Source organism: Enoplosus armatus, chromosome 22 (assembly GCF_043641665.1).
Source record: "Enoplosus armatus isolate fEnoArm2 chromosome 22, fEnoArm2.hap1, whole genome shotgun sequence".
Taxonomy (NCBI): domain Eukaryota; kingdom Metazoa; phylum Chordata; class Actinopteri; order Centrarchiformes; family Enoplosidae; genus Enoplosus; species Enoplosus armatus.
In genome coordinates, this window is record NC_092201.1 from 11,629,329 (window position 1) to 11,650,657 (window position 21,329).

The following is a 21,329-nucleotide window of genomic DNA, read 5'->3' on the forward strand; positions in this document are numbered from 1 at the left end:
GGGAAATTCTCCTTTTTGTATTTACAAGAATTGAAATAAAATGTTGCGCAAGTTTCACATGAATAGGCTGTGTAATGAAAGGATATAATGTGAAAATGATATACTGTAGCACTGCGATAGCTGTAGGACTAACATAACATATACAATGTAGTTTCATATTTTGTACTGTAACATAATATGACTGTACAAAGACATGTGAATCTTGTAAGTATGTTTTTAAATAAACATGCAAAATTTCATGTTGTCTTGAACTATTTTACCAGTGCTATTCTATATTAGTGTAATTTAATCTCTCTGTAGGGAAGTCCAAAGAGAATAGAGCGCAGCAGGTGTTTGCAAAACCTTAGTTTGCATAATGTTCCTTTGCAAAATGCAGGATATATGCATTTTGCTGTTTCACAATAGGACAGAATTTCTAATCAGGAAAAATCAGGTTAGATCATGGGATAGTTTCTGAGAAAAAAAAAGTCCAACGAGGTCTATTGACTTTTCTTTGTGAAATGAGACTCTGCTTAAAGGTATTTTACCCCCAGTTTTACACACTGAGCTCACACAGTATGCTAAAATGTCAAATGATATAATGCCCCTTGCTGGACAAAGATATGTGTAGGGCTGCAGTTTCTTAGACATCAAGGAGGCTGTGCAGTCACAATGATGGAGCATTTTTGAACATTTTTTCTAGAATAATTCTACCACTGGGGGTCATGCTTCTCCTGTTCTGCTGGTGAGCCGATGATTGGCTGAAACAGCAGCGTCACTCTCTACGTCCCTCGGTGACGCCCCACACTTTCCCACCATGCAGCGGGTGATGTCTGAGCAAAGATGGCGGAAGGAGGAGCGGCTGATCTGGATACCCAGAGAGGAGAGGTCGCGGCACTGTTGAAAACACAGCTAAGAAAGGGAGACACTTGGTAAGACTTGAGGTGAAACCTTTTCAAAGACGCCACATGGCCGTCAGGTGGCTCTGCCGAAGCTGTCAACGCCATGAAGGATAAGAAAGCCGAGGTGACGGGCCGTGTTGACAGTTAGCTCCGAGCTAGCTAACTGGAGCCCGTTAGCTTCATGTGTGTCAGCTTGGCAGGCTAGCGGTGCGCGAGATAACGCTAGCTTTTAAACTGTCAATGAAGAACCATAGACCCTACATATATTTTACATTAAGTGTTGTATTCTGGTGGTTATGTTCGCTTCCTCCAAATTATCATCTCGCTTTTTATTTGGTGACACGATCTCAGTGAGGCTACATTTCGTTTGGCTGGTCTAGTTAGCAGGCTAATTGCTAATTGGCTACCCTACCGAAGCTCCAAGTGGTTTGCCAGTCAGTGGGTTCATCTGTCGACTTCGGCAGGGCGGAGTCCGAAAAGAAGCACCTGTCAAAATCACAGAGCCAGCTGGCCAGGCATGCAGCAACCTGAACTCAAGTCGGCGTCAACAGTGCTACTGTTGCAACTATCAATTTGTGTTATATTCGCCTCTCAAAGTCACATTTGTTTAGAGCACTGACAGCAAGGTAGCCTTCACCTGCTTAAGTATTTTTATTGTCACAATTCAACGTGTTAAAAGGAATATAAAACCTTTGGTTTACACCTTTAAAGCTTGTTGACCCTTGAATAGTCTCGCAGTGTCCCGTTTTGCTTGATCAGACCTGAAATAATATTGCCTACCTTCTCTGCAGGTACCTGGTGGACAGTCGCTGGTTCAAACAGTGGAAGAAATATGTGGGATATGACAGTTGGGACAAATACCAGATGGGTGACCAGAATGTCTACCCAGGGCCAGTTGATAACTCTGGTCTTCTCAGAGGTAAGACAGATGATGCTTCACCTCCTTATACCTTAAATCACCATTAGGAATATATCGTAAATACTGTGTGGCTCCATGGACCCCTGGTCAGTATAGCTGTATCATTCTGGAAGTAGTAACAAAGAGTTTAGAGGAAAAGGGAACAAAACCAACATTGTTGGGGGTTCATAGAAAACTCTCCAGCATACCTTTTTCCTTTTGTGTGTTTTGTGTCGTGTGAGACAGTCAGTGCAGTGTCACTAGTGTAAGTGTTGTCCCACAATGTGCTTTCTCTCCCTCTGTCTGTCTGCTTGTTTCTCATCCTTTCTCTCATCCCCTCCTGACCTCTAGATGGGGATGTGCTGGCCATCAAGGAGCACCTCATTGATGAGCTCGACTACATCTTGGTCCCAACAGAAGGCTGGAATAAGCTTGTCAGCTGGTATGGATTGACGGATGGTCAGGAGCCAATTGCACGCAAAGTAAGGGTTCAGTCATGAGCATAAGACTATGTATGAATGGATTTGATGAATGGAGAGTGTTCTGCTCACTGCATATAACACCAGCAAAGGTGGTTCTCTGAAGCAATGTAATGGTTGTTTTTAGTAGCTATGGTGTGGCTTGTGTTGGGTTGAAAGGGAGAGAGACACAGCCAAAATGATATTGGCAAACTGTAGTACTTTACGATAATATTGGCTCTTCTGCTGCTGCTCATTATACATTATTAACAAAAAAGAATATCAAAAGAAAGGCATAACATTTCGTTTGCAATGGAACTGGCCCACAGTTGCAGGCCAGTTGGATGTACAAAGGTACACTGTGCACAGGAGCTGGAAACAAATAAAGATAAAACTGATAAGTCGGATATTTACCTTGCGTGAAAAGAAAGTGACAGTGACAGTGCTTTTCATTCATTTCCTTGAGCTTTTCATTCATTTCCATCATGAACTGCAATTATTTATTTTAGGGTTAATAAGTACTTTCAGGCACTTTTTGGTTGCGTGAAACAAACCACTGAAGGGCTGTATGTGTGGCCACAGTTGATTAGTTAGTGGAATACTTCATGATGGCGGCTACAACTTAACAGGACCTACAGTATCAAATCCCTCCTTCAAATCTCGCTAGTCATGGCATCATGGCTGCTAGAAGAGGTTCCTCTATCATTCTCTCTCTCGTTCTTTCTCCCCCCCTTGCATTGACCCTCCCATTTTGCCATGTATGTCGTGGGACGTATCGGGTGGCTGCAGGGTTTCTATTTTCAGGCAACGTTCTGGATGACTGAAAAGCTACATGGAGCGATCCGCAAGACACAACATGCAGGAGGTTCATTCTAAGTTTTCCTCTTTTTTCAAAGCCTTTGTTTTTTTTTGTGGTATTTTGAGGTGCGGGGGGAACACAAGCGTTAAAAAGGATTGTAGTCACAGGTTTGGCACTATGTTTCCTTCCGTTGTCCTCCTCTGGTCCGACTGCCAACACCGGCGGAGTGTTCCTGCGCGTCCTTGTTTTTTGAAGTGGAGGAATGCCGGCTGAGGTCACACTGAGAGAAGCAGCGTGAAAGCTTCTGAGAGGAGTGCGAGAGGCATAACCAGTATGGGAGGAGGGGGGGGTGGGTGGGGTAAATGGTTTTGGCTCGGCTCTGATTAGAGAAATTCTGTCAGAGTTTGGCGATGAGTTGGGCTTTTGCTCTGAGTTTACAAACACATGGGTGTTGTGCTGAGGGGTAGGGTGGGCCCAGCAGGGTATCGGGGTATAGGAATGGGAGGGGAGGGGTGGGGGTGAGAATCTGAGCCGTGTGTGAGAGATTTGTGAAGTTGGTACTGTGTGTGTTCGTTGGAGGGGCTCAGCGCTGAAATAAATAGGCTGGGACCCCTCAGCTGTTTCCACGAGGTGCTGCTAATTTAAGCACTTCACTCTGACTCTGCTGCTATCAGGACACCAGATGAGTGGCACCCAGACCAGCAGACTATACTTTGTTCTCCATGAGAAACAGAAGCTAGTACAACCCCAAATTTACCCGACACTTTTCATCGCGTAAGACCGCATTTTGAATAATTAGAACAAGGTAATGTTAGAGGTGTACCTGATGGGCTGGTACGGTAGAAAGCCAGATAATGGCTGGTGTTCCACGTTTGGGTGACTTATGTTGCTAGCTCTAAGAGTCCATACTTGTATCATGATAAGCAGGAGGCTGTATTTTCCATCTGATATAGTGACAGCAGAGATTTGTCTTTGGCACAACATGTATCTGTTGCTACATATGTTTTCAAGTTCCACGCTTATACTTGGTGCAGTCAGCTAATGTATTTCAGATACGAAACATAGCTATTAACAACAGTTGGAAATATTTGGAATGATCCAGAGGGGTATTGTTATATTATGCCACTGTCTTTCTCATTAGAGCCACTTTTGCCTAGTAAGAATGTAATATGCTTATACTGTTTCTCCTAATACTATATAACTACATATAGTATTTGATATTGACGTCTGCGTATATGCAATATATTTGTATTTGATTGATCATGAAGTCATTATTAGATTATGCGGCCAGTTAATAATTTCCCTGTGTTATTTTCCAGGTGGTGGAACAGGGTATGTTTGTGAAGCACTGCAAGGTGGAGGTGTACCTTACAGAGCTGAAGCTCTGTGAAGACAGCAACATGGACAATGTGATCACCAGACGCTTCAGTAAAGCTGACACAATAGGTAGGCCTGAGTTACTTTTCATTTACCCTTTTGTTTTGATTAAGACAACATTTTGACACACTTAAAGAAAATGTTACCCTGTAAATGATGATGGGTCGTAACCACAATGTTCTCAAAACTATAAATATCTTACATATCTCAATATCTTAAATATCTCACACTCTGCCTCTCCAAAAAGGAATAATTATATGCAATTGTCTTGTTATTTTTGAGTAATTGCCAAACAAACGTGTGTGTTGATGATGAAAGATCCATTACTTGTTATTTTAGTCTTCACCATGTTGGCATCTGTTAACCATGTGCCATCATGCCCAAAATTCTGCAGATTGCAAAGACTGTTCTCTTTCCATTCTGCATTAACCATATAATGTGAACCACAGCCTTTTTCCTTTTCTGATGATATTCGCGCTTTGCTGCAGACATGATAGAGAAGGACATGAGGAAGCTGTTCAGCATCCCTGATGAGAAGGAGACCAGGCTGTGGAACAGGTACATGAGCAACACCTTTGAGCCTCTCAACAAACCCGACAGCACCATTCAAGACGCCGGCCTCTACCAAGGACAGGTAGGGACTTTTCTAGTTTCATCTGAAATCGTCACAATATGCCACCAGTTTGAATACCTCTGCAGGGTTATTTTCCTGGAGTCAGCAGGAAAAAAAATGTATTTGACAAAATCAACACAGAGCTGTCCAAATGTGGCTTGCTATGTAGACAGTTATTTTTCCTGAGCTCGGTGAAATGTGCTCTAGTTTCAATCACCCTCATCAGATAGCTTTTCCTCATTTGTGCTCTCTGCCAGTCGGCCCTTTCAGGCCACAGCAGAGAGGAGCTTCTTCTGTTTGAATCAGTATCCAACAGCTTATCCTGACCTGCAGAGGGCAGTCTAACTAATCTCAGTGGCACAAGAATCAATTGAATAACTTTATTTTTTGTGCTCAGTTCTTTATAATGTTCCATGAAATCATTTAAACGCCATAGGTGCCACTGTGATGAGTTTCTTCTTTGTTGCTCTTGTTGAAGTTTGAGTCTCTCTAGGTGGCGCTCCAAGTAGTTTAGGCACCCAGGTGGTTAGAGCAACAATATTAAAATCTATGGTTATAGAGAACAGAAAAGCAGAAACCCACTGAAAATAGATTATTTAAATCATCATCTGACTTAATGTAGAGTTATGTTAACACAATGTGGTCCTGTAATAGTTAGAGCTTCGAACCCCACAACATCTGTTTGTCAGCTGCCATGCGAGGCACTTAACCTCTCCTTGTAAGCTGCTTAAACTGTGCACGTATGTTCTGGCATCCACCTGGTAGTCGACTGCAGCCGTTTATACAGTTTAATTTAGACACCTGGCCACAATGAGCCAGCAGGCTTCAGATCGCAGGGCTGTCCCGTTCACCAGCAGCTGTTCCAGAGGATTGTTGAGCCTCAGACAAATCCTCACTAAGTGAAACAGCGGATAGGATGCATTCGGCTCCCTGCCTTTCCCCATTATGTGAAGGAAACAAATATTTCAGCATTAACAGGTCTAGCAGCTTCAGTCAACGGCAGTCCTTCACAGTATGGGGAATGCTGAAACAGATCTGTTCTTTTTGTGTATAATCTGACATTTTAGTCAAATTTGAATAATCCATTAACTGTGTTTTTTTTAAACTACTCTGCATAAAAAGAAACTCAGGTTAAATGCAGTTAAACTTTTACTCAAAGTGCAGGTGACATCTTCAGTTTCAGGATGCAAATTCTTAAAAAGTTTGGTGTCTTCACAGTAGTGGAAACAGATGGAGCCCTCTTTTCTTTTTGCCGTCTCCCACAGATTCTCGTAATAGAGCAGAAGAGTGAGGATGGCTCATGGCCCCGAGGCTCCACGGCACCCAAGTGAGTGAGCGGCACATCACCTGGCTTATATTGCCTTGTTGACTGAAGGAAAAAGTTAGCACAGAAATAGAATGCAATTTCCACGCTGTATGAAAACACTACTGTTGATTTACCTAAAGATTACACATAGACAGTGTATTATTGAATTGCTGAGGACGTTTTAACTTGATGTGACACAGCACCAGACTCCTGTCTGAAACACCATTAAATAGCCTCTTCTTTGGAAATTGCAAAATGTATTTAAGTGTCCCTGCTATGTCACTACAACACCTCATCATCCTCAAAGATTTCCTCTCTCTATGACTTTGCCTCAGACTACCTCTTTTGCTTGACCTTTTGTTGCTGACATATCCCTCCTATTTATTTGAATTCATTTCAGTTTTATTTGATTGACACTCGCACACCTTTTCTGGAACAGCGCCTTATTTTCTCCACTCTAACTCATGATCTATTCTTTATCTTTTGAAGGTCATCTGGTGTTTCCAATCTCTCTGCTTTGCCAAAGATCTCGCCTTCATCTCTCACAAACAATCATAACAGCAGCTTCAACAGCAGGAAGTAAGGCTTAGTAGTGGGTTGACTAGCTGAGGGGCGGGTTTGGATGCCAACAGCCAGAGATGAGTCCTGTAGTTTTTGTTCAGCACAAACCTTCACATTAACCTTACTGGAATCTCCGATCGAATTGGCTTTTAAAGTGGTAGCGGGCTAAAGAAAGCCTGCAGAAATTCCTGCAGATATGAAGAAACTTCAGTTTGAAGCAGCTAACAGTATCCTAGAATAAAGTTTGTCAAACTTTGTTTTGTACAGGTCTATCTCTGGCTGTGATGTGGGGCTTAAAGCTATCTCGTGATGATGCAGTCTCAGCTGTAAGAGCTGATAGCAGGGAGGGGAAGGGGCTTACGAGGGATTGATCTCTCTGGAATTTTCTTCAGCGACAGCAGTGCTCTCTAGAAATGGCCCACTGGTGCCTCTTGGCGCCTTACTCAGCATTAAATTATGTTAGTTGATCCTAGCGTCTGATTTTTCTACCTTACTGATTGATAGCTCAGGCTGGAGCTGCATGATTATGGTTAATGTGATCATTATTTTACCCATTAACGTGTGCAACAAGGTCTTGATTTCACCCTTGCTGTCTTACTCTTGTGTAACACTTAATCACAACAATCAAGTATTGAAATAGCAGTCAAGTATTTGGTGCACAGCTACAAGAGACAGACTTGGTACAGGACATTCATTATCTGATTTAACGCTAAGATATATCTAAATAACATGATCTACTTTAATGAACTAAATTGTTTTCATATTCAAATATAGAAGGGTTTTCCTACGTCTATGTAATATTTCTCGGCCTGCATCTCCTTCTTAGGCTGTATTCAGACCGACTTTAGCCTTCGGAGAAAAAGCACGCAGTCCCCCTCATTTGAGGCCAGTCCAGCAAAAAACTTTGTTCAATGTGATATCCTCTAACAAGGTGCTGTGGTGACCAATCAGACACGCATTCCTGGTAGATTACTGTGTAACATGAAGGCATATTTCCCCAGTTTACCTCTGTGAGGAAAGATAATTGTTGCCATGATAACTTTCCAGAGTTGTAAAATCCTGTTTTGTACATCTTTGTGCAATGTTATTGTTAATCATTTGAAAATAAAAAGAATCACAGTGTATGCTTTATCATGCAGCTCGATTTTCTGAAGCTTTAGTGTTCTTTACCATGTTAACACAAGAGGCAAGGGTGATGCAAGTGACAGAAACATCTCAAATATCTATCGTCCTGGATTTGTTGCTATGCCAAAGTGAATCACAGCTCACTTTCAGTTTCTGTTTTCTGAAAATGGGGTTTGTTGCTAAAGCAGTGGGACCGGAGGCTCCGTCAGCCCTCTGCTAGAGAGCACTGCTCGACTGTGGGTGGAGCTCTCGCCTCTGCTGCCCAGTAGACTTTACTGTCCCCTCCTTCCACCTTTTTTATGTGTGTGATTTACTGCATGCTGGAGTGTGTCTGTGTGTGTGCGTCTTAGATATAGACACTCTGCATTGCATTGTTTTGATACTGCTGGAATGCAGAAATAATAGCCACAAGCTTGTCCACACTGGAAAAATCAATATTGACAAAGAAGGAAGGTGCTGAAGTGAACCGAGCTTATCCTTCCTACACTTGCTAGCTGAAAACAAAGAACATCTCTCCCAATTATTTCTTAGTACACCATACTACTGCCTTGCACTGTACTTGCATTTGTACAGTTGGGAGTATAGTTCCACATTGTCATTTCACAGCTGTGCTTCATATTGTTTGATAGCAGTGGCATCTTCTTTCTGTACAGTTTTAGTGGGTGACTTAGGGAAATTGGATCTTCACTCCCAGCAGCTCTCCTGTCCCTGATTCACTGTAGTGCCAGCACTGTCGTTTTCTCTGAATTATGCATGGGGCCTCTTTTTTCTTTTTTTTTTTTTCACATGAAGTCTTCCCGCATTACATAACACTTGTCTTTTTGATTTTGCGGTTTTTGGCCTGGTCGGTTTAGCCTCAGTAGCGATGCTCTGTAACAGCAGTAAGTGTCACTGTCTTACTAGGCGGTGTCCCCTTATCCTGGCAGGCAGTCTCTCTCTCTCTCTCTGTCTCTCTCTCTGTCTCTCTCTCTTTACCTCTCCTCTCCCCTGAGCTCATTGCGATGCACACGTTCTGCAGTGTCTAAGTGACCTTCAGAATGCATTTCATCTGCTCCTGCTCCCTCATCGCCTGCCTCCACACACACATACCGGCCCCTGTGATGAAACCAGCCCTTTTTTTCAGGTTTTAGTTTATTTATTTAGACCCTCCCTCTTTTAAAAAGCTCTCGTACAGACAGGCATGGGGCATATTAAAGACGATGAAGGAGGGAGTGTCAAAGTGTGTGTTTGAGAGGTGGTAACAGTGTCATAGGGTGTAATTTAACCAGGACAGGGGGGAAAGTGTGAGCGAGAATTTGTGTGTTAGTGTGTCGAGAACACAATATAAAGTGTGCACGAGTGTAAGGAAAGGGGATAAATGGTGTGTCATCATGAGTGAACGTGTTAATGTGTGTGTATATCGGTGTTAGAGAGAGAGAGAGGGGGTAGAGAGATACTAAGAGTCAGGCCTGTGAATACTGCAGCCTCAGCTGGATGCAGTGGATCAGCTGCTCCCTCCATCCCCATCTCATTTCTCTTCTGCCAGCCCCCCCCCTTGTACTGTCCGCCCCTCCCCCCTATTCTCTCTGCCTCTCCCTCTCTCTCTCTCTGTGCACCTCTAGCTTCGGTAGCAGTAGTCTTGAGCATCCTTGCTGCTGCTGATGCTGCTATAAATATCTGCTGGTAGCCGTAGAGTGGCAGAGAGCAGCAGGCAGGCCAGAGGGAGGAGCAGAAGACCAGAGGACAGGACAGGACAGGACAGGACAGGACAGGACAGGACAGGACAGGACAGGGGGAAGGGATCCGAGGCAGAGAGGATAACAAGATGACAGGCGGTCGAGCTCGAAAAAGAAGAAGGGGGGAGAAGAGAAGAGGGGAGCTGCTTAGTTAGCTCTAAGAAAGAGGAATAGTGTGTGTTTTTGTGTTTATGCGTTCTGTGGTTTGGTTATTGGCCTGTCCTGGACTTGGAAGTCCAACTTAGGCCTGAACTTGGTTCGGACTACATCCAAACTGCTTCTGGAGCTACTGGAGCTACACTGGGGTTGAGCTGAGTTAACATTCGGACTCAACAGTGGAGACTGGAGCTGGACCGTCCATCCCAGCCTCTAAAAACCAGGCTTTGCATGCGCCGCACCCGAACCGAACCCCATCCGTACCCCATCCATCAGGCTGCTGGTTGTCCAGTTTCACGTGGACATGCGGGCCGGCATGGGCCGGGGCGGGGCTGAGATGTCATGCTCCTGTGTTGCTGGTGGTGCCTGAGGCCTGAGGCGGTGGAGCTGGACAGCAGGAGGGTGGACCACCGCGTGCTGAACTGCGAGGCCACTGCCTCCACCGCCATCACAGCTGTTTCTCTTGACCAGTGGGAGCCAGAAACGACCAACACTGCCTTGCAGCCCTCCCAGAGGTCTGCTGATTGCTGCAGTTGGGGAGGCCTAGCTTTGAGCTCTCTCTGGTTTGTCTAGGAAGCCTGAGAGAGTCTTTTTGGGGGGTTCATAGGTTTGGATTGTAGTTTGGTTTTTTTGTCGAATACGAAATAGTGGAAACTGAAGTTGTATGTTTGCCTGGTGGTATTTTCTATGTATTGGTGAGCGTATTAACAACTTAATCTTGATAACTTAGATAGATAACATAGATGTAGCCGTATTACATTTATGTGTACGATAGGATGTCCTTTTCTTTGCTTGTAGCTTTTTGACAAACCCTATCCAACCCTATATAACCTGCCCATTTGTGCTTTTATATGTTTACTGCACAGTGTGAAGAATTCGAGTTACAGTCTGCCGTCCTACCACCCCTACAGCAACAGCTATGACTACTCAGACCAGAGCAGGCAGAGTGAGCGCTCAGGCCTCTGTGGACTCTCCAACCTAGGCAACACCTGCTTCATGAACTCTGCAGTGCAGGTAACAGCATGCCTTCGGGGAGCTCTGCACAGTCTAGGAAAGTATAGAAAGTTATTCTGATTCTTTCGAAGTCTCTGTTCATAGAGTCTAGAAGAATTTGAAATGTGCTGCAGAAAGACACTGGTATGTTGGGCCCATTGCCCAACACACCAGTGTGTTTTAGCTCCATGGTTTGTGCCTGGAGAGACAAATCGTCAGGCACAGAGGAAGATGCTACACAGAAAAAAAACTAATTATAGGATATATGCCAAGGAGTATTGAAGCTATGCTGAAGGCTCATGGTGGCCCAACACCATACTAAGACGCTTGGTGTTGTTTTTCAATTAGTTTATCACCAATGTGGATATGTACATATTATGATAGGTATTTTTTCTTTTTTTAACAAAGGCTGTGATGGCATGGAAGTTTGAAATGCAGATCTTGTGAAAAGCCTAAATCCATCCTCTGCTAAATATTGTCCCCTCCTGCTTTTGCGCCCCCTCAGTGTTTAAGCAATATCCCTCCCCTGACGGATTACTTCCTCAAAGACAAGTACACGGACGAACTGAATGAGGACAACCCGCTGGGCATGAAGGGGGAGATTGCCAGAGCCTACGCCGAGCTTATCAAGCAGCTGTGGTCGGGGAAATACAGCTACGTCACCCCAAGGCCTTTCAAGGTGACTACCTGGAAAAACTTGAGTAGGAAAGATGTTGGGTTCACAACCAAAATAGTGTACCGTTTATACATTTGGTCTGTAAAAGTGCTATCATTGGGTAACCCACAGTAGCCGTTATCTTTCAAAGGCAGATATCACCAGTTTGAATGAATATCTAAAATTTAACAATTTCAAAAAGGCTTGCGTGGAAGTGTGGGGGCTAGAAAGGGTCCTAGTTTTTCTTTTTTCCATCTCTTTTTGTGCCTCTCCTGATGTCGTTTTGGTCATGTGTTTTCTGTCCACTAGACCCAGGTGGGCCGCTTCGCCCCGCAGTTCTCGGGCTACCAACAGCAGGACTCTCATGAGCTGCTGGCCTTTCTCCTGGATGGCCTTCATGAGGACTTGAACCGCATCAGGAAGAAGCCCTACATCCAGCTCAAGGACGCCAACGGCAGGCCTGATAAGGTGAGAGACCAGGAGATGAGATGAGATAATAACGGCTAAGATAAAAATGTGTTAAATTGTCTCCAGATGTTTAAATGTGTGTTGCTGGCCAAACATATTGAAAATGTTGACAGAAAAGTGCTGCTCTGTATGAATAAATATGTATCTTCACATTTTATGAGTCATGCATATATCTATTTATAAATAGATCAGTTAATCTGTGCTAGAGAATGCCCTTCTCAATAAGCACTGTCTTTTTCTAAATGTTAAGTTTAGATTTTTCACATGTTTAGATTTTACAGTCTTTTGTAATAGCTTGTTTGTGCTTTGCTGTTTCTCTCAGGTGGTGGCGGAGGAGGCGTGGGAGAACCACATCAAGAGAAACGACTCCATCATTGTGGATATCTTCCACGGCCTTTTCAAGTCCACCCTGGTGTGTCCTGTGTGCGCCAAGGTCTCTGTGACCTTTGACCCCTTTTGCTACTTGACCCTGCCCCTGCCCATGAAGAAGGAGCGGACGCTGGAGGTCTATCTGGTCAGACTGGACCCTGTGGCCAAACCCACACAGGTAACATGCACTACCTGAAGTGTGGTACCCTAACATCATGATTTCACGTGAAGGCAGTAGCTGACTGTGATGTGTTTCCTGTTTCAGTACAAGCTGACCGTGCCGAAGGTGGGCTACATCTCTGACCTGTGTACCTCCCTCTCCAACCTCTCTGGAGTGCCTGCTGAGAAGGTATTCAGTTCATAGCTCCGCTCTCGACTCTAACCCTGCTCTCTTATTAGCCATCACGCTATAATGCAGATATCTCCTCACACAGCACAGACCAAAATAGTCCCTTTTAATCTGTCCCTGCACACCCAGCTTCAGCAGCTAGTTTGAGAAACTGTTTGTATCATTTTCCTTTAGATCAAGGGAAAGATAAGGAGCTGAATAAAAATGCAAAAGAACAGAGGAAGATAAATACAGAAGGTGCAAATGAAGCAACACTCATACTGAATTATACTGTCCAAAGCTGCTATGCCAGTGTACTAAATAATTATCCCAGGAATGTGTTCATATATCAGTTTATCTACATTTGATTCATTTTCTTTTATCCCCCAGATGATTGTAACTGACATCTACAACCACCGTTTCCACCGGATCTTCGCCACCAACGAGAACCTCAGCAGCATCATGGAGAGAGATGATATCTATGTGTGAGTGTTGAGCTTGGCTCGGCATACTTTGTTATCTGAAGTTTAAAACGGCATCCTCTAAATTCTGACAACATTTATGTTTCTAGTATTTTAGCCTAATGTATAAATCACAGATTTTGCTTTTAGTTTCATTTCTAATCCTTTCTTGATAAATCTATTGATTGTTTTGACTTAATTACTGACAGTATTTGTGACTTCAGAGATTTAAAGCATAGAATTGTTGGCTGTCCACCAATTTAAATCGCTTTATTTGCCAAGGACATAAATATGCAGAAATTAGGATTTCCCTTTTCACTTGCTGACGCGTATATCCACTGTGACTTCAAACCTGACCACACACACTCCTCTCTGCAGATTTGAGCTGGCGGTGAACAGGGTGGAGGATACAGACCATGTAGTGATCCCAGTGCACCTGAGGGAGAAGTACAAACAGTCGGGTTACAACCACACCAGCACGCCGCTGTTCGGTCAGCCCTTCCTCGTCGCCGTGCCCAGAACCCTCAGTGAAGACAAACTCTACAACATGTTGCTCCTGCGCCTCTGGTGCGTCCGTTTGGAGCGTATAGTCGTCGTTGAATATTGACACCAGCCTACTGCTTGTCAACTTTGATGGCAGCTGAGAACTTCGCCACTTTGGCCTGCAGTCAAGAAGCATTTCTAGAAAAAGCAACAGTTGCTGTAAATAAAAATGTTTTTGTGTTTGCAGCCGCTTTGTTCGATCTTCAGTAGAGGAGGAGGAAGAGGATTGTGAAGAGACGCAGCCACCCAAACAACACACTGTCAATGGTAACGCCACTAATGGACTGCTGGAGGAGGGGTCGCCGAGTGAGTGCATCAACACCCACACACACATACAGACATGTTACTATCAAATACATTTCCTGTAAAAGTTTCGACCTTTTGAAATGTCTTAATGCCACATAGCATTTGTTAAGTCATTATTCTTTGGAAGCAGCCATGGTGCTTTAAAATCTTTTCTGTCCTCCCTCAGGCGAGATGGAGACAGACGAGCAGGACGACGAGTCCAGTCAGGATCAGGAGCTTCCCTCTGAGAACGACAACAGCCAGTCAGAGGACTCTGTGGGCGGGGACAACGAACTGGAAAACGGTGTGGTTGGTCCACAGAACTCCACCAAAGGCCAGCAGACGGCCGGACACAACAGAAAGAGACTTTTTACATTCCAGTTCAATAACATGGGAAAAACGGACTTCTCCCTCATCAAGGAGGACACCAGGCAGATCCGCTTTGACGAGGGACACCTCCGACTCAGTGGTAGGAACCGCGGAGTAAATGAAGAATCCATTTTAGGAGGAAAATAAATTCTACCTAATATCCTCAAATTCAAAATTCAAGCAAGCAAAATATACTATATATATAGTATCCAATAATTTAAATTATGTATTATTTTAGATTAATTTTATTCCAGTGTTAGTGGAACTAGGTATTCACTTTTTTCAAATGGTGCACATGTTATTTTGAATGGAGAATTAGTTATTTTATAATTTAATCACAGCACCGAAAAGCAGCAGAATAAATGCCCCTGTAGATACATTGATTAAAGTAACAGACTGAATGATGATCGTGTTTCTACGTTTTATCCACCTTTTTACAGACCGCTCTTATCTCTCCTTGGACTGGGAACCAGAAATCAAGAAGAAGTACTTTGATGACACTGTTGTCGAGGTAAAGCCAATATCACAAGCTGAGGGTGTTCTCTGATACAGATGTCAGACCAGTATTAATGCAGCAGAGCATCTGGTTCACTTTTTTAGCTCACATACCGTCCAGTGTAGAACAAGTGCAGTCTGCCATCAAGTTACAAGATATGGTGATGTGACCCAGACAAGAGCAGCAGTCCTGTAATCAAAAGGTCACAGATTTGATGCCTGCAGCATCCACCGCATCCTTAGAAAGGGTGTTAAACCTCCACCTTGCTCACTGCCAGATGCAACGAATAAGCACATCTGTGTGTCGCTAAAATTAAAATGTTGCACAGTTTTGTGTTCTGCCTAACATGATTTTATTAACTCTGCAATAATTGATACGTATAATCAAATGAAATTCCATATGTGTAAGTTAACTGTAAATGACTGTCCATGCACAAAACCTGTCCTGTAAAAATGGTTTTAATTTGAATTAATTTCTTTTGCGTCTAGGGGTATTTCACCACTGGAAAGATGGTCTTTTCTTGCCTGATATCTGACAGAATTGTCAACTTGTTACTCTCCGTTTCCATCTTCTGTCTGACATTGCCTCCACCCTTAGCGATTTTCGTGGGTGATTTTTCCCTAACCAGTCACTAGAGACAAACGTATCCGCTTGAATCTTGACAACAGCTTGACAACGGTGTTAGTCCCCCCGCGGCACTCATTGGATTGATCGCTTTTCAACCAAGAAACTGCTGTTTCATGTCATGATGTCAGACCAGAATCAGTCAACTCGGAGGAGTGGGCGGATTCAAAGGTCAGGACCCGGGCAAGGACTTTTCATAAAACTAGGCTGGTCTATGCAGTAGAAAGACGCAAATATTTTTGAAATTGACCAGAGAAAACAGAGAAAAAGGGCTGTGGTATTCCCTTTTTCTCAAAAGGTAGAAAACGTATAACTACCCCAATACACTGGGTCTCTCCCAGGCCGCTGAAGTGTAAACTTCCCCCATATCAGTCAGTCAGAGCTGCTAACGTTAGGCTAAACTCTGATAGCACCGCCGGGTAACAAACTGGGGCAGTCTCTCGATCCGACTGTTCGTGGAGGCCAGCATACTACCCAAATTTAACTTTTGTATTGTCAGTGCACAAAATTCATATGGCCACTTCAAAGTAAAGTATTCTCTGTTTTGTTCTATTATGAGATGTAATCCATGTCCAGTGAGACACAACAGTGCGGTGAGAAGTGTTTTATAACAGCTGTGTGTGTGTGTGTGTGTGTGTGTGACTGAGAGCAGGACTTCGACAAGCACGAGAGCATGGAGTACAAGCCTCAGAAGAAGGCTTTCTTCAAGCTGAAGGACTGCATTGAACTGTTTACCACAAAGGAAAAACTGGGAGCAGAGGACCCATGGTGAGAAAACAAACAAGTTACCAGCCAAATGCTGCAAAATGCGTGGGGTCAACTGCATTTGCTGACATGAAATGCGCGTCTGGTCTCGCAGGTACTGTCCAAACTGTAAGCAGCACCAGCAGGCCACCAAGAAGCTGGATCTGTGGTCTCTGCCGCCGGTGCTGGTGGTCCATCTGAAACGCTTCTCCTACAGCCGTTATATGAGGGATAAACTGGACTCGCTTGTTGATTTCCCACTCAGGTACTCTCTCTGTCTCTCTCTCTTTCTCACACACACACACACACACACACACACACACACACACACACACACACACACACAGAAAAGACAATAAATCACAGCAGCAGAACACTGCACTTTCAGCAAATTATCCATTGTTTCTGTTTTGCCATACCCGCAAATCTGCCTCCACAGGGTACATTTTGTCATTGTTTGGAATTATGATACATTATGACAAATGCATTGCTGGACATTGTTAATCATTGTATGGAATATTTGAAACATACAGTATTTAATGTATTGGTAGCTCAGATTTTTGCTTATTTCTTCTTTTATTTCTTTCTCTACAATTTTCCAGCAAAAATTAGTGAGTAAATAGTTAAATTTGCACATAATGATAAAGATCTCAGCTACACTCACCAGATCTTGTCAAAATACCATTAGTCTGTTAGTGCTTTGTTGTTTTTATTGTTAAAACCACATGCCAACAACAGTTTAACAGTAGCATTTTAACCAAAAACCAAACACACTCAACAATGTGACTGCTATGTCTTGCTATTAGTCCATGTTATAAAGGACTTTTAATACCCTCATATCTCAGTAAGTTCCTGTCTGTATAGAAGTAAAGACCTGTATAGATTCTGGCATGTAGACTTATTTGTACATGCAGTCTTTCACATAAGCCTGTCAGTCGTGCATATATGGCGCATGATGACTTACAGTACACTGTATGATGTGTTTCCTGCAGAGACCTTGACATGTCTGAGTTCCTGATCAACCCCAACGCCGGGCCGTGTCACTATGACCTCATTGCTGTGTCCAACCACTACGGCGGAATGGGTGGAGGCCACTGTAAGATTCACCACACGCATCATTTAAAAGCCTCTGTTCTATTGTTTTACTTCAAAAGTACTGTTTATTATAAGTGTTCATGTTCATCTTCCCCTTTTATGATAGCGATGAGTTCCATACGGCATAATCAAGACACATGCTGTGCAAATATAGTATTTATCACATGCCTGACACCCGGTGATTGCAGCAGGCTAACAAGCTTGATGTTAACGTCAGACAGTCAGAGTCACGACTGGTGTTAGTAGCTTTTTATCAAACAGAGCTTTGTTTCAAGCTCTCCACAGGCGTTGCAGCGGGGGCTCACTGCATTTTGCATTGTCATTCTGTTATAATTGAGTCGTCAGGGACAGGAGTGTGCACGTATTATCTATTACTCTCAGTAACAACACACAGCTGTAATCAAGTAACTTTTTTATGTACAGATATCCATTCACACAATACTGTGTGTGTAAGTTGGGTACTCGTTAGAGTTGGGCAATATGTAAAATTTTCCCGACAGGCCACCGTCAGCCCAACAACTGGCGATTTCCAACATACTTTTATTAAATGATCAAGGTGCACAACTTCACATTCAGTTTTTGGTCGAGTTCTCAAACATGATTCATGAACTGATGTTGCTTTTCAGCACCAATCGATGGGGCAGCAACCACTAAAGACGGCTTCATTGTCATTCAGTCACTGAAATCAGAGCAACAAGAACATGCATAATATGGACCAGCTGCCGGTTACTATTTGCGCATGCTTTGAATTGCGCTTTGTAGGTTCATTATTTACAGAGTTGAATTCTCGAGGAGGCAGACCATTAAATTAGCAAAATAAAATGACCAAAATTGCCAAAAATCACCCCAAAAAACCCCAACTGCCGATAGATTCAGCCAATCACTGATATATTCGTCGAATCGCCCAACCCCGTTACTCATGACATACTACTACCAGCTCTGCTCGGGGTGTCCTGTCTGACAAAATGTCAAGAAACAGTGATCATGAATTGACTTTTGGAAGTGAAAACGCAGGAGCTCTAGGAACATGATACACACATTACTTGATTTCAGTATTTTATAATACAAATGGAATGAGTACAGAATGGCACACCTGTAAAGATGGAAACCTGTATAATACTATATTCTTGTCTGTTAATCTGTTCCTGCTCAGATACTGCTTACGCCAAGAACAAAGACGATGGAAAGTGGTACAACTTTGATGACAGCAGCGTGTCTCCTGCCAACGAAGATCAAATAGTGGTGAGCGTCCCAATTTGTTAAAGCCAGGCAGAAGTCCCTCTGTATATTCATCAGAGGCAGTTTTGCTGCACACCAACCAGAATGGTTCATTTCATCAAAGTAGCGTACCTCTAAGGTTGTCACTAGTTGGAAATGAATGTTACTAAATAGTGTGATTTCTCAAAGACGTCCGACTGCTGATTCTCCCAAAAAATCACTAATAGGGTCCTGAGGACTCTCTTTTCTGGGATGGTGGGTGCTGTTACTGTTTTGTCTTGATATACAGTAATTGACACATATAAACAACTCAAGTCAATGATTGAAGCCAGAGAAACAAACCATGGGGAGTCTCATTAAGATGTGTTGACATGCATAAAGTCAATTAAATTCAATCAATTAAATTCATTTGTCATGTTCGCACAGTCAGACACCTTCGGATGTTTGGAAAATGTGTTAATACCGTGAAAACACCAACACTAACAATGTGTCTGATAATACGACGGACAGATTAGTCATCATTTGTTTAACCAATTAGAATTCAGGAGGTGTTCCTACAGTAGGTTTGTCTTTGGGGTTGGCTGTAATTAATGCAGTGGACAGCATCCTGTTGACTCATTGTCAAAGGATTTCAATACTTGCATGGTCATGTTGATCCAAGTTAAGACAGGAATCCTGCATGAAAACAGCCACAGCAGTGAGTTATCTGTGTAGCTGAATAACTTTGCTGTCTCTCTTTCAGTCCAAAGCAGGCTATGTGCTATTCTACCAGCGCCAGGACACGGTGAAAGGCACTGGCTTCTTCGCCCTCGACCGCGAGGAAGAGGAGGAGGAAGAGGAAGAGGAGGAGGAAGGAGAAGATGGGGAGAACGAAGGCGAGGAGAGGCAGGAGAGAAAGGCCGCCTCCTCTTCTCTGGGCGCCTCATCCGCTGCTGGTGCCGCCGCCGCCGCCGGTCTGAGCGACGAGGAGGACCTGAACGAGAACCGGCGCAGGAAGAACGACAACGAGCGGGAAGACGACGAGGAGGAGGAAGAAGAAGAAGAAGAGGAGGAGGAAGAGGAGGGGGAGCAGGCGCCCAATCGAGACGTTGCCATGAAAACCAACTGAGGCAAACGAGGACAGGAATAAATGGAGAGAGAGAGACTAGGATCTTTCCATCCAAAGCCATATGGACACACAGCATGGCAGCGGGCGTCACCCGTCCCCACCCAGCCGCTCGGACTCGGCCGCTCAACAGGCGGAGCCACTGCTTAGGTCAGGGAGCTGCCGCGGTACACAACTCTAAGAAATCAGGGCCCTCCTCTGTGGTTGGATCACTGTGTGTGTGTGTGTGTGTAAAGTGTGTGTGAGTGTGTCGCCACGTCCATTCGTTTAGGATTTGCTCACCTGCTCTCTGAAAGGACTCACCGAACGACATGGGGGACTGATTTGGAGGCTGCACATTGGTGTAGCGCTCTGAGTCGCCCTCTGCTTTTTGTGTTCCTTTGCTGTTTTTTTTTTTTTTATAAATATATTTTTGAGAGCATTGCTTGCATATCATTTTATTATCATTTAGACCTTGTAAATATTTTAAACACTGAATTATATCGGGTTTTCATGATGCGCTGAAACATTGTGAACTTGCACAATCACCAACCATCCACCTTTTTTTATGTATTGTTGCCAGACATACTGCAAATGTTAATGACTTTGTCTCTCAGAGGGTTTTCTCACATAAAAAGCTTAGGAAGCTGCCTTTAGTAAGCCAGTGGTGAGACGTGTCTACACTCGAGACTCGACGCTCCGTAGTGTGGTTTTATAAAGTGTCGAACAGCCAAACTGTCCTAGCTTTGTGCTGCTGCTGCTGCTGCTGCTACTGCTACTGCTGTGATCTTGCATTTTTAGACAGATTATTAGTGTATTAGCATGAACCTTAGCGGTTTAAGGTCCTGCTTTTGCTGTTTCTGGTCTCCTCTGTTGATTTATATTTCTTAAAACCTAAAATAAAGCAGGATTGAGATGTTATCCAGCTAACTTTGAAAAATAACCAGATTCTAATTTTGCATATTTTATCTGCACAAATGAATAAGTAAATGTTCACATCCATAAGCACTCTGTCTTAATCAGCTCAACATAGTGTGCAGGGATGGCAATAAAAGTTAGCTGGCAGACTCGTGGATCCTCCGCCTCAAATCTCCTCTCCAACCCTCCCTCTTTAAGTTATTCACAGGTGGTGTTCAAAGCTTTACCACGGCTCCGCTCTCGTCCTCCTCTTCATATTCGAGGCACTGTGAGATGAGAAACATCGGTGATTTCGCTGACATTTCGTTTGGATCACCTCGGCCTTAACTCTTAATCTCAGACCGGTCGCCTTTTCTTTGCACATCACTATCACGCCGTCTTTATTGCACGGCCCCTTCAGGCACCAACACACGTGTATGAATGCCCGTATTATTTTGTCTGCTTGTTATACCGGAGCCACGTCATCTCAAAATGTTCTTTTTTTTTTTACCCACAAGAGGGCCAGAATGTATGCTGAATGGAATGAACACTGACCAGATGTATGTGGCTGATGCCTTTATGATTCTTTATAGGGCCAGCTTTGTGTTTTCGTTCTGTTTTTTTTTTTCTTCATGGCTCCCTTTCTTGGTTTGGTTGAATGTGATGGTAATGGGTTCTTCGCCTTTTGATATTAGCTGTATGAATTCATGGGTACTGCTGAATCAACCCCTTTCCAGAGGGGGAAAAATGCATCCTTGTGGTCCTGAGCTTTGAGGATGGGGAGGGAGGGGAGGGAGACACAAAACTAAAA

The 21,329-nt window shown here is 43.7% G+C and overlaps 1 protein-coding gene across 5 annotated transcripts; it reads left to right on the plus strand.

Annotated features, from left to right (window-relative positions):
* The first annotated feature begins 822 nt into the window (after positions 1-822).
* On the plus strand, positions 823-19,965 carry LOC139304750 (ubiquitin carboxyl-terminal hydrolase 15-like). 5 transcript variants are annotated; one of them, XM_070928609.1, is made up of 23 exons: positions 823-911; positions 1,673-1,800; positions 2,131-2,261; positions 4,356-4,482; positions 4,902-5,047; positions 6,292-6,353; positions 6,822-6,911; positions 10,756-10,903; positions 11,388-11,561; positions 11,847-12,005; positions 12,328-12,552; positions 12,640-12,723; positions 13,093-13,187; positions 13,542-13,730; positions 13,894-14,012; positions 14,179-14,460; positions 14,801-14,871; positions 16,133-16,248; positions 16,340-16,489; positions 17,217-17,320; positions 18,473-18,561; positions 19,280-19,366; positions 19,472-19,965. In XM_070928609.1, the coding sequence occupies exons 1-23, from the start codon at positions 823-825 to the stop codon at positions 19,643-19,645; spliced, it is 3,039 nt and encodes a 1,012-aa protein (XP_070784710.1). In that variant the 3' UTR covers positions 19,646-19,965. The 5 variants fall into 5 exon arrangements, with proteins under 5 accessions (XP_070784710.1, XP_070784707.1, XP_070784708.1 ...); XM_070928606.1 differs by having other exon boundaries at positions 16,130-16,248; positions 19,280-19,965; XM_070928607.1 differs by having other exon boundaries at positions 19,280-19,965.
* Positions 19,966-21,329: the final 1,364 nt, after the last annotated feature.

Excerpts from the sequence above, each read along its gene's own strand:
- LOC139304750 (XM_070928606.1), top strand. The coding sequence starts at position 823 with ATGGCGGAAGGAGGAGCGGCTGATCTGGATACCCAGAGAGGAGAGGTC. Across the intron at positions 5,048-6,291 it reads CCGGCCTCTACCAAGGACAG|ATTCTCGTAATAGAGCAGAA; the intron begins GTAGGGACTTTT and ends CGTCTCCCACAG. Across the intron at positions 13,731-13,893 it reads ATGTTGCTCCTGCGCCTCTG|CCGCTTTGTTCGATCTTCAG; the intron begins GTGCGTCCGTTT and ends TTGTGTTTGCAG.